At 36.1% G+C, this 13159-nt stretch overlaps 1 protein-coding gene across 1 annotated transcript; it reads left to right on the top strand.

Moving 5' to 3' along the window:
* Positions 1 to 560: 560 nt before the first annotated feature.
* LOC127840034 (uncharacterized) lies at positions 561 to 4476 on the top strand. The gene is made up of 4 exons (XM_052368423.1): positions 561 to 1281; positions 2037 to 2273; positions 3049 to 3264; positions 4231 to 4476. Exons 1-4 carry the CDS (start codon positions 1075 to 1077, stop codon positions 4474 to 4476), a joined length of 906 nt encoding a protein of 301 aa, XP_052224383.1. The 5' UTR covers positions 561 to 1074.
* Positions 4477 to 13159: the final 8683 nt, after the last annotated feature.

Here is a 13159-nt window from a genome sequence, read left to right as displayed (position 1 = left end):
GTAGAATGAGTAGTCTATCAGGCATCCATATATTGGAATCAAATTGGAAGAAAATCAGCATTTCCACTGCTGTTGAAGCAGAGATGGTCAGACTTAGGACACAGAAGCAGATAGTGGAGTCTTTGCCAGATTTGCATTCTTACGGTGACAGTGTAATGAAAGTCTGTTTCCAAAACTGTAGATCTTTAAGAAAGCACATTGGTGATGTGAAACAAGAGCATAACATGTTGTGTGCGGATATAGTTGGATTTGTCGAAACCAGGCTTTCTGGTGAACTTGGTGAGAATTTTGAAATTGATGGGTTTGATGTTTTGTCTTCAGACCATGGTGAGTCTGCACATGGTCTTGCTGTTTACTATAGACAGGGTGTTGAAGTTAGTCACTCCTCATTCCAAACAATATCAGGTATAGAGTGTGCTGTTTTGTCCTTGCCAAATGACATTTTACTATGTTTTGTGTACTGTCCACCAAACATTGCCTCTATTGCAAATTTTTCAGACTTCTTATCTGTGTTTGGAGACAGGGCATCAGCACTTTTTTGTGACTTCCTTAATGATAACATGAAGCTTGTGTTAATGGGTGATTTCAATTTCAATTATCCAGACCGTGGAAGGATTGCGAAACTTTTTAGTGAAGTTCTTGGTTTGAAGCAGCTGATTGATTCTCCAACAACCGAATATGGCAGCTGTCTTGATCACATTTACACCAGTTTGCAAGAAAGTTGCTTGAAGGACTTTGGCGTGTTGGAGACCTACTACTCTGATCATAAGCCGTTATATCTTGCATTTACACAGAGTGAAGTATAGAACCATGCAGCAGCGCTAGCCAAATCTTAACACATTTTGTATATTGTTGTATATATTGGTTTTTGTTTTCTATACCAACTGGAATTGTACAAATAACTACATGTATTTTGTTTTTTATTTTATATCATGCATTTGCCCTGATAGATAACGTGTGTATATTTTAAAAGTCTTGTTGCTAAATATTTCTTGTTTGAATATTTGTTTTTGTGAGTAACAGTGCCAATGCACTCTGATTTATGGATCTTTATACTATTATTATTATTTGCAGATGTCTATTGGACTAGCTTTTGGAAATCGGGCGTCTGGCCCATACAAGACACCTATGAGGGTGTGCATTGTGGCGGTGGATGAAGAGCCGTCCACATTCAGAGGGAAGGATGGCACAGAGCGAAAGGTGTTGGCGTGTGCCGTCAGCGACGGCTGTAAAGTGGTTCGAGTGGTCTGCTATGCGTCCAACCTGTTTGGACGACTCAAGGTATGTCAACTACCTTATTTGTAACCACGCCAAGCATAAGTTTGCCATGGTTTGTTTCATTGTTGGGAGTCATCTTGCATTCTGTCCGTTTCTTGATCATGTAGGTAACAAAAGATTGCTCAGGCCAAAAAAATGGTTTCGTTTTTTATTTCATTTTGTTAGTCATGTTTGTTTGCCTATCTGTATATTTTTGTAAAAATATTTCTCCAATGTACAGTTTCGCTTGGTTCAAAGTGGCCACATTCTCGGTTAACCCAAAGCTTTGATACTTGCAGTGATGTTGTATTGGATCGCTTATCACATACCCACATCACATGACCTCATTTGAACTTGAATTGACCTCATTTTGGACTTGGACTCATTTTAAAATGGCCAAGTTACTAGTTTGAACTGTTTAATCTGGCATCGATACTACTTGCATAGAAGAAGACAAAATTTGACAAGTGGATTTTGTGACAATGCCATTTTGGCGACATTGCAACGTTCTGTGACAAACACTTGTTAACGCCTAAGTTACATTCCTTTGAGGATATTGACCTTAGTTATTATAAATATCAGATTTGTTGAAGGTCTTATCGTAAATTTAATTTGGACACGCAATACCAGAGACTACAATTATTAGTAATGTCTTTGAATTGTTTGCTACACAAACAGATTGCAATTTGTTTGTAAATTAAGCTTTATCTTAAAAATTTCAACTTATCAACCCTATCTTTTATTGGCGTAACTAAAATTAACATGTGTCTGTTGTCCAGGTTGGATCATCCATAGCGATGAGAGAAGTCATCCGGAAGACCGATGCACGACAACCGTATATCGTTATGACAGAAAAGTCGAAGGTATTTGCAACGGCTGCTGTAAGCCACCCAGCCAGCCACACGGACGAGGGGACCACCCTTCTCAACCCTCTGCCGGCAGCAGATGTGCCAATAGCAACGGCACTATCATCTCCATCAAAACAGAAAAACAGCGTGGTGGGGAAGATTGTTCAGGTATAACACTCCCAACAATACTTTGCGTTTTAACTCAGGCTGTATGGTATTACATTTATGTCTTGTATTTGAATACATTTGTACAAGAAATTGTACCTTGACTATACAGTTGTTTATATTTAATACAAACATCGAATCTCTGCAATATTTCATTAATTGAATATCCAAATAAGAACTTCCTTACAAAATATAGGTTTTAGTTGTACTTCCTGGCTCTGCAGGTAATACTGGGAAAACCTTGGTTTTAGCAAGTCATTCAGGGTTATAAGAAACATTATCCTTTGCCCAGATAAGCTGATTTCAGGATTTTGCCCGCACAGTGAAAATCCACACAGAGCTGATAGTTTCCAAGCCTAAGTGAACAAGTATGGTGTCCGTCATTGTTATCTGTCGTCCTAGTTTCCAAGCCTAAGTGAACAAGTATGGTGTCCGTCATTGTCATCTGTCGTCCTCAACAATTTCTTTGAACGGCTTCCCTTCCTAAATGGCTTGGCAAAAAATTGATAAAACTTCATAGGAATATTCCTTGCTTAGAACTCTCCTTAAGGTTGTTCTGGTCTGTTGATTAGTTAATTAGGTCATTGGGGTACATACAGGAGTTTCAATAATGTCAATTTAACAATTTTTTCATAGGCCGAAGTCCTATAATTTTCATTTTTTTTTTGTAGCATCTTTTGGAGGTCCTCTTTCCTCTCAGGTAACCTGTATTATATAAACTAATATAAACATAACTGGCCCCTCAGGTTTCTTATTTATTGCTACTATGCTGTTTTAGGAGGAAGCACCCCGGACCATTCGGGTTAATGATGAAGAGGTCACCATCAAGGTGAAGAAGGTGGAAGACTCCACCTCCAACTGCAATGTCACACTGTGGAGGGCCGCTGCCGCTGCAGATGTGAGGCCAGGTGACTACATCCGTGTCACAGACGTCATAGTCAACCATTACAATGGTTCAACAAGCCTGTCCACTACTGCTAGAACGAAAATTGAGGTAATTTAACATCCTGCTTGTTTTCAAGTTTAATCAAGATTGAACATAGGGATATCATGATAATCTCTGTTCAAGTTATTGTCATTCATTGTCTTTGTTGGACAGCTTTCCTCAGATTTATTCCTTAGCAACTGTAAAGGCATTTACTTAAAATTAGGTATCATTTATTCCTTCCACATGGAGCTAACATAACCAACACCACCAACCAGTCCATCTTTCAATATATAATCAAAGTATGCCTTAATTTTGGTCAGGATTTTGTTTAGCGCTAAAAGTTGCTTAGCAAACAACCGTATTGCAAAAAGTGGCATCATCCCGTGGTCACAATTGACGTATCGCGATATATGCGCACTGTGCTTAATCAGCCATTAATCAGCCAATGAAAAAAATCGATAGTCTTCAGCCCGGCGCTGCTGGTCCGACATTCGCACCTTTTTACCCTTGAAGAGTATTCATAATACATTTAATTTCTCAAATTAGGAGGGCTTGTTCACTGAAACAAGGTTGGTTTTTGTTCTTTTTGGGTATTTTAGTATTTTCGCGGGCGAGTGTTTCTATTACCTCCCCTGTCTCTAAGCACAATTTACAAAAATCTGCCGTACTGTTTTCCTGCTCAGACAATAACGTTAGAGTAGTCTCCTTAAAAACACAGTGCGCGTAGCGTCACGATACGTCAATTGGCCCCATCCCAGAGACCCATAGTTTTAAAAATGAATTACAATAGGGAAAGCTTACAAAATGACTGAAAGCAAGAGGCCAAATCTTTCATATTTTTTTAAAGGCATCATCTAGTGATTCCCAACAAATATTGTTCAAATAATGCCCCTGGGATTAAAATTGGCCTGACCCAGGTTTCACCAATTCAACAAGAAACTGCAATATATCTTATCTTGTCAATGAACTGAGTTATAGGAATTGTACTTGTATGCAATACAATTACATCCATGATGCATTTATATCCTTCAGAAAACTGAAGTGCCAGTGTCTGAACGCGATGTGGTTGTTGTTGGCGCTTGTGTCGACGGTGCTACAGTCGATCTCCTATTGGATGATGACACTGAAGTGAAAGTGCCTGTGGTCATGATGCAGGGGTTAGTTGGGGACGAAGACATTGAGGAGGCATCTGCAGCAGGCTTGCAAGTGCACATAACTTCGCAAGGGCCGGATATCGTGAGCCTGGAGCTGATCGAGGAGGCCTTAATGCTTGGGTGAAAGTTTTCAGACATGCCTGAAGTTCAGGTTTTTTGAAAGGCAATGTTTTTACTTTTCTTAAATAATAACTATTGAAAGTACCGCCATTTCATACTTTTCTGGTTTTTCAATATTTTGTACTTTCACCCATGTTAATGTGAAAGCCTAACTTGTGCACTACTCGACTGACTCTGAATGGCTAGTCATTCTTTGTGCAATTTCATTGCTGATCTCACTTACCTGTACAATAGTTGAAAGGCATAATGTTTTGTTTTTTCTGTTCTTGTCATATTTGTTCAGTTGACCACTCAATTTCTACTAAAAACATCTTGAAAAAAAGGAACATATTCAATTTATTTCAATTACTGGTCAATATATGCAAGCAAGTTGTGTTTTAAGATAAACTGAATATTTAATCATTGTTTGAAATCCATGTCAGCCTCGATATCAGAATTCACTCTTTGGTAATCTTTGCAAGTCATACCTTCCCTAAGGTTTTACCACTTTATCTCATCATCATTTATAAAAGTTACATTGTGGAAAGTTGCATGTAAAATTACATGGTGGAAAGTTGCATATATGCAATAAACAAGATAGGAAAATGACACTTCAATATATATTTTTACTTTATTAAATGTTCTTGCTAAATGTTCTTGCAAGAACCGTCACACTAGCTCAATGAAAATACACATGTAGTTCATTATTTTGCTCAGGCAATTGTTTTATTTGTTTCAACCTTTGAAGGTGGTCTAGTGCTGTTTTCAATTTGCTGGTAATTAGGCCAAAAAAATTGTTAGTTTCTGGTAACATTGCAAAAACTAAATAGGTATGGGGGTATTTTTAACTTTTTTTTTTATTGATTGATTTTACACAAACAATCTCATTTTTAGGCATTTTTTCCTCCAAAAAGTCAATAAAAAGATAAGGGGAGGGGTAAAAAAATTATGCGGGGGAGGGTTACCAGAAACAAACAGCTTTTTTTACACCTTACATGTAGTAAACAATTTTCCCTGGTAGGCATCAGTGATGTCGCACGATAGTAGTAAGTTAGTCCAATATTTATATTGCATGAAAGTGTTTTTGCTATGATTTTATTTTGGATTCTTTAGAAGATGATGAACTCCAGATTGCTTGGAAAAAAGTTTGTATTCAAATGTACTACTTTTTTATGACTAACAATATATATGTGAAAAGACCATTAATTTGAAAGAAACAAAACAATTTAGTTGGAATTCTGGATCAAACTCTTTGGAGAACCTTACACTCCAAAAGCTAACTTATGCACCAATGCCACATCAATGAAAAGGCATTTGTCATTATAGAACCATTTGCTTTTTGTTTCAATAGGCTTGCAATACATCAGTATTGTAAATGTTAATGCATGCAACAAAACCAGAAAAAAATAACTTTCGCAATTTCATTTTATTTTTGCTATACAGTTCTCTGGAGTCCAGTCCCTTCAGTTTCACAACATTGTTGTTTAACCACCAGCTTCATACTTGTGACATTGTGTTGGTTTTGGGAAATGCGATCAGAGACCATGGAACAATAACGACACCATAGACTCTTGTTTTACATTACACACGGCCAGGTCAGATTTCCCAAAACACGTAATGTTTAACAGTTTTGTCCATGTACATATTTTGTTACATTTCTGTGTTATTGTTTTGTAAATCGTTGTTCATGTTTAACTCTTTAAACCGGCCCTTTTGAGACACTCTAGTCTTAAGGAGGTTTTGGCCATTAATGCTTCATTATTAACTTTAAAATATTTGAAGTTGCATTAGTCGCTTAATTGTTTTTGCATTACTTTACAGAGGTACATGTGCATATAGTGTTTCATTTATTTAGATGCACATTTGATTTAGTTCCATTTTCGTCTTTGTTTTTTATAATCATTGTATATTAAACTTCTTCGACATGCTCCAGTTCAAAGTGAGATTTTGACCACTAATACTTCACTAACAATATTTGCAGTTGAATTAGTTGATTATTTTTTCTCACTTTACTGGACATACCTTATAGAGTGGTACATGTACACATGATATTTTATGTACGTCTTCTAGAATTGAAAAAAAATGTCTCTTTGAATACCACATGGAATATAAAAAAAGTTTGATTTTTACAATGTGAAGTTTCACAATTCTATAATGGTTTATACTACAAATACTTTGATTGTTATATTTGATTCTCTGGTGCTTGTTCAAACCTGATGCAAGTTGCACAAATAGTTTAAGTTTGTGTCTATATATCACTTGCCTTGTACTCATGGTGACTATTGTGTCAAATTGTTAAACCATCAGAAATACCTGAAATCCCATCTTGTTTCATTTATTGTTTTACTTTTATATTAAAGTTTATGTATATTTCTTTGTGTTCATGTTTTATAAACCCCTTCCCCATTTCAACTAGCTCACTTTGTTGACTCACTTAAGCATATATTAAAATCCGACCAGCCAACCTAAATTAAAGCTCATCCGACTTAGTTGTCATGGTGAGTTTTTGTAATACCAATTTGTCTGTCAGCAATTTTCTTGCATACACACTTGGCCACAGTTTTGATTACTTCTTCATAATACTTCATGTGAATGTTCGTCTCTGATTACGATTGGATATGCATCAAGAGTTGAGAACTAGGTCAAATCTTATCCCTTAGTGGTCCACTACTAAACTTGTATCACATGTAAGGCAATCCGCTGCGTAAGGTCAAGAGTTTGATAAAATTCATTTTAGCTCATTACCACTAGATGCCAGTTTCGGTCCAAGCTTGGTCAGCATGTTTGTCTATGCAATCTAGACAAAAATGGAATGTTGGTAGAGGTCAAAAACTCGGTCACCGGGTCAAATCTTAGAAAATCCTAACAACCACAGAGGCACAATTTTAATCCAATCTTTATGAAACTTGGTCAAAATGTTTGTCTATGAAATCTGTGTTATATGAGGTAAAAAAAACTAGGCCTAAGAGTCAAATCTTAAAAAATATTATAACCCACTGTAAATGCCACAAGTTTGATCCAATCTTCATGATACTTGGTCAATTTGCCTCATATGATACTTTGAACTAGTTCGAATCTGGGTCTTGTGGGGTCAAAAACTAGCTCACATGGTCAAATCAAAATAAAGATTTACATGAGCGTGCCACAAAAGCCTCTTCTGTGTATGCAGCAGCACGAAAACGCGCGTAAGTAAAATACGTGTTCTTCACCAGCTGGTCCGAGACTAGTAACACACTAAACATCGCAGTGGCGAAGACAGGGTTCAGAAACTTGAATGTTTTTCTAAATGAACTTAGTTTCCTTTTGAATCAGGGCCACGTTGTGAGATTTCATGTCAATAATCCACCAGTACTTTCAGTGCTTTGATTTTTATCCGTACATGAAGCTTAACACATCACAGCGATCAGCTGTTGTTTGTTCTCAGTGACACCTAGTATAACATTCTGTTGGGATAATAACATGTCACTAGTAAGTTTGTACACCCTTGAGACAGTGTATTGTCTACATGGCCTTTCCATACTCTTAGGGCTATACTCCATTTATCGTCAAACATGAAGAAGACATCATATTTATTCAGATTATGTATCATATAAGTCTTAACGTTATAAATATAGTCATGTATCGTTCTATTTTAGGGTCAGCTTTATCCTTAGCATCTGAATTTATCTTAACCCGCTTTTCTTCTTTTCGTTGTTCATCAGTGTCCACTTAATTGATACTGCTCATTTCTCTCACATCTTTTTCTATCCTGCTGAAAATATGCAGGATCAGCATCAAACCTTGAGAGTTTCAGGTTTAAGTCTTGAACCTATTACTCCCTTTTTGCCAAGGCTATATCTCCTAAAAGTTGTTTCTATGAGCATGTCAATCCATATGGCATTCCACACCCCCGGATTATGTCTCAAGACATGCTCACGTTTAAGAACTTTTCTTGTGCGCTTTCTCCATTGATCTTAAATAAACGGGGCTGTACCACGAGTGGTTTGGGTGTGCAGCGGCAATGAGTATGGTAAACTGAGCTAAACTGATGAGAAGTGGAGCGGCCAACCACCTTCTATTTCTGTTTTAACATACATAATTATAAGAAATACTGCTTTAATTTAAAAAAATCGACCAACAATTTAGAAGTACGACTTGCAAATACTATGTTGTTAAGATACATTTCTAGGTCATCAAATGGCTGAAAATAACTTTTAGTGAATACCTTGCGCAACACTTCCTCTGTCAATATTTGTAAGTTCTGTACATTTTCTAGATATTTCTTCCCATTAAGGAGTTTGGAGATTCCAGCAAATATTGACTCAAGCAGATCTTTCAACCCACCACTTGTCATTAACGTTTGCACTGAACCAACAAGTTATCTTTTAACACGTGTCACTTATCAAGTGGAAGTACAGTCAGTCAACCAGTTTAGAATCACCCGGCAAATAAACGTTAATTCTCTTGACCACAGTACTGAATTAACGTGAATTAATTAAAACAGATATGTATTCATCAACAGTTATTTTTGGGAAACGTTTATTCAATAAATATTGTTAGCTTGGTGAGCAATAAGATTACTGAATCGGGTGTATTATTTTGATATGAGTCGCGTTCTGAGAAAACTGGACATAATGCATGTGCGTAAAGTGTCGTCCCTGATTACACAGGCTAATCAGGGACAACACTTTCCGCCTAAATTGGATTTTAGCTAAGAAGAGACTTCATTTAAACGAAAAATGTAATACAAGCGTAAAGTGACGTCCCTGATTAGCCTGTGCGCATTGCACAGGCTAATCTGGGACTACACTTTACGCACATGCATTATGCCCAGTTTTCTCAGAACGCGACTCATATAATCTTTAAGCAAAACGACGGGGCTTAAATCATTTGGTATACAAAGAACACATGGCAAATATTGCGTTTTAGGTAAAACATTTTTTTTTGCACTGGCCTCTAAAATTTAGGGATGGTACGTCGGTTAAAAATATGTTTTCCACTTGAAAAAAAGTTCAAGGACATTCAATCGTCCAAATCTATATGAAATATTTATTCTTTATTAAAAAAAAGTTGAACGTAAATGACGGATTAAAAAAAAAGATCGAACACTGAATCTGGTCGGCACGAAACACGGATTTGTTGCAATGATCATCTCTTTTAAATCAATATCAAATAATTTATGTTACTTTAAATATTTAAGTGCACAGCATGTCAATTTGTCAAAGAAAGCTATAAACGGAATATTACGCTAAGTATTCGAATAGGCTACCCATTACAACTTCACCAGAAAAAAAGGCAATTTCAGATAAAAAATAACTTCTCATTAATGATAATTTAATTTTCGATTTAAATTTAATTTGCAAAATGCCACTTTTCACAAACACCACATTTGCCATGATTTTATGGTTATAATTATTTAACGAACATAGCTGTATTACAAATATTACAATTTCATTTTATGCATATAACATGTTTGTGGAAAAACAAATATTTTCACGAAAGTGAAATGGCAATATTTGCTTAGTTTTGCGGAAACCTTCTAGTATGATCTTTTTATTCTCTGCTGATTACACATTTCATAATTATGTTATTTTTGTTACCGTGGGCTAGTATTAAAAACAATTTCAGTGCTATCAGTGATATTATTTTCTTTTCCCTTATGCTTCGCACTTATAATAAAATAACATACCATACTTACCACCATATTGTCCTTATCCAGACTCGATTAAGTGGGATGTCAAAAAGTGCTGTGAAATGTTTCAACCGTTCGTTTATAAATATATGTATGCGGTGGCCAAGTTATCAAAATATTATATTCTAAATTCAATCAGAATGTGGGATGTAGTTTGCGGTCAATGCAAAATTATTTTGCCGATAGCAGTTCCAGATATTTTAAATTATATCAATTCACTTGACCAAACGCGGCCTCTATCAATCATCTCTGTTTGTTGACGTAAATCTAGATCTTATATTTGATACGTCAGTTAAAAACATGATAATAAGGTTAAGTACATTTGAACTTGAGACATGACTCATTAATACGTTAATTGGCTTAGAAATGTAGTAAAATGAACCTGTTTTGTTATTCTTCTATAACTATTTGCACTTTTACTTCTGCTTCCTTATCAACTACTGATGGTACTGCTCAATATACTGGTATCACAACTCCTAGGGCTACTTTTACTTGTAGCAGTAGTAGTTGTAGAATAAAAAGTAACGGTAGCGGTAGAAGTGCTAGTGGTGGAAATATAAATAGTAGTAGTAGTGATGGTTGTAGAAGTAAAAGAAGAGGTAGCGATAGAAGTAGTAGTAGTGGTAATATAAGAAGTAGTAGAAGTAGAAGTTGTTGTATTATTATTACAGTTAGTAGCATAATTAGTAGTACTTATTGCAATGCAAGTGGCAGCCGTGTCAGTTGCAGTTGCATACGCCAATTTCATGGTTTGACTTGACTTGACTTAACTAAAACAAGTTTCATGTTTAAATCTCCTCTTCATTCAATTGTTTATATAATTGGGCCGTTCTCTGATAAAAGGGGTTTAATGCATGTGTGTAAAGTGCCGTCCCAGATTTGAGTGTGCAGTCCGCACAGGCTAATCAGGGATTAAACTAGATTTTTGCTAAGAAGAGACTAGCTATAAACGAAAAATACCACAAAACATGCATAAAACCCCTTTTCGCAGAGCACGATTTAATTATATCCGCAATCTTGTTGGACTTGATGTGCGAATATAATGATCGCGACACCATCAGATTTATATAGATGAACGACTCATACGTTTTGCTGCAGTTTGTGCAATCGCCCGTTAAACGAATGTGTGATTAGGACACAATGGTGACAAGTAATGTAATATAAGTTGTTACATAGAGGAAAACATACAATTAAGAAACACTCTAACATAACTTAATACACTGAAGTAATTTATTTTATTTCAAGCGGATCGGATGGTAATTACAATTGATTACAGTTTTTCTTGACTTTCATTATGACAATATTTTTTTTAAATAATACATCAATACTCAAAAGCAGAAACAAAACTAATTGTTTGTAGAAATAGTGTACTTGTAAACTAAGTCTCTTACATATGAGCCGCGTTTTGATAAAACTGGGCTTATTGCAGTCCGTACAGGCTACTCAGGGACGACACTTTCCACTTAAACTAGATTTTCGGTAAAAAGGAACTTCCTTTAAACGAAAAATACCATTATAGCGGAAAGTGTCGTCCCTGATTAGCCTGTGCGGGCTGCACAGGCTAATCTGGGACGACACTTTACGGACATGCATTTTGCCCAATTTTCTCAGAACAAGGCTCATACATTTATTTCTCGGACACGCTCGCGATTTTTTTCCCCAAAAATTCAGTCCGGCAGAAGAGTGGCCATTTTTGTTTTTACTAAACCCGACATTGGGATGTATAGTATTTTTTTTTGTTATGGGACATGTTACTGATGAAGAATCCAAATGATGCCGGGCTGATAACGTTGGGGGTTACCAGATATTCAAGATGTGGTCCAAGATTGCGGCCATTTTCGGTCTTATTTGTTTATGGCTGCTAAAAAATTTCCCCTAAATCCAAGGTCACATCGAAATTTTCACATTATAATAATATGGAAAAATAAAACAATTTAGTAGCAATTTAGTGTTTCATAATGTTTTCGATTAAATGTAGTTTCAGTAATACATATGCAGAGTAAAGTATAACACGAACATGTTGACGTTATCCTGACGATTGGATAAACGTTTTTATTGCCTTTGTTTGCAGCAACTGCAACTTCGTAATAGGTATGATTGGTGTAATAAAGTACACCGGTGGATACATGTCATAAAGCGCATGATATATCAATTGAAACACCATACACAGTGTTATTCAAACATTTTTCACGATTAGGATACATTTTTCAAACATCATGGTATAAAATGGTATGTATACTAGTTTAGCTCGTGTTGTGAGTTGTTGCCTTTCATAGAGTGATGTTATAATATTCAATTCAGTTCCCATGCTTGTCTTTCATACCAAAAATTATCCATCTTTTCGTTTTCATCGACAAAGTAAGTTATCTAACGGGAATGTTTTGTCTGATTATTGATACTTTGTACTATGTCAACCTGAACCTTTTGACAAGCACAAAAGATAATACATGGTAGTCGCGCTTGATTGCATGAGCACCTAAGTGTTGAACATCGGTTATATTTTACATATACACCCATATTTTATCATTATAAGCACATTGAGTGGAGCTTAAGGAACTCTGATGCTACTGAAATGCGTAGATGTGTGTTTATCACATGGAGTTAGATCTGGGGGTCTGCATCTTATGTGTCTATATACACTCCTGTATGTAAATACGTTTTCATTTGCCTTGAATTGCTTTGGATTGCATACCATGGCTGCCTAAAGGGTTTGTCTTGTAAAACACGTGTTTCTGAATCAAGCTTTCCATAGCATGCTGAGAAAAAAACGGTCGCTTTCGTTCACAACTCCTTTATACAAGCTGTCATATCACCTTAAAGTCTGATGGAGTTGCCTTCATTCAGCATCTGAATAAATGTTCCCTTACCGATAGCAAAATATCCAACTACCGTGTTGCAAACAGAGATAGGGTTAGGACGTCGGTCGCGATATTAATAATATTTTGGGTAGTTTAGGGAAAGTATATTACTGCTATTTCTCTCACCGGTGAGTCCATGATGACCAATAAGGAAAGTTTCAGGACAATATATAAATGTA

This window comes from Dreissena polymorpha, chromosome 7 (assembly GCF_020536995.1).
Source record: "Dreissena polymorpha isolate Duluth1 chromosome 7, UMN_Dpol_1.0, whole genome shotgun sequence".
Lineage (NCBI taxonomy): Eukaryota > Metazoa > Mollusca > Bivalvia > Myida > Dreissenidae > Dreissena > Dreissena polymorpha.
Note: the sequence above shows the minus strand (reverse complement) of the source record. Positions and strands in the feature narration are given on the sequence as shown.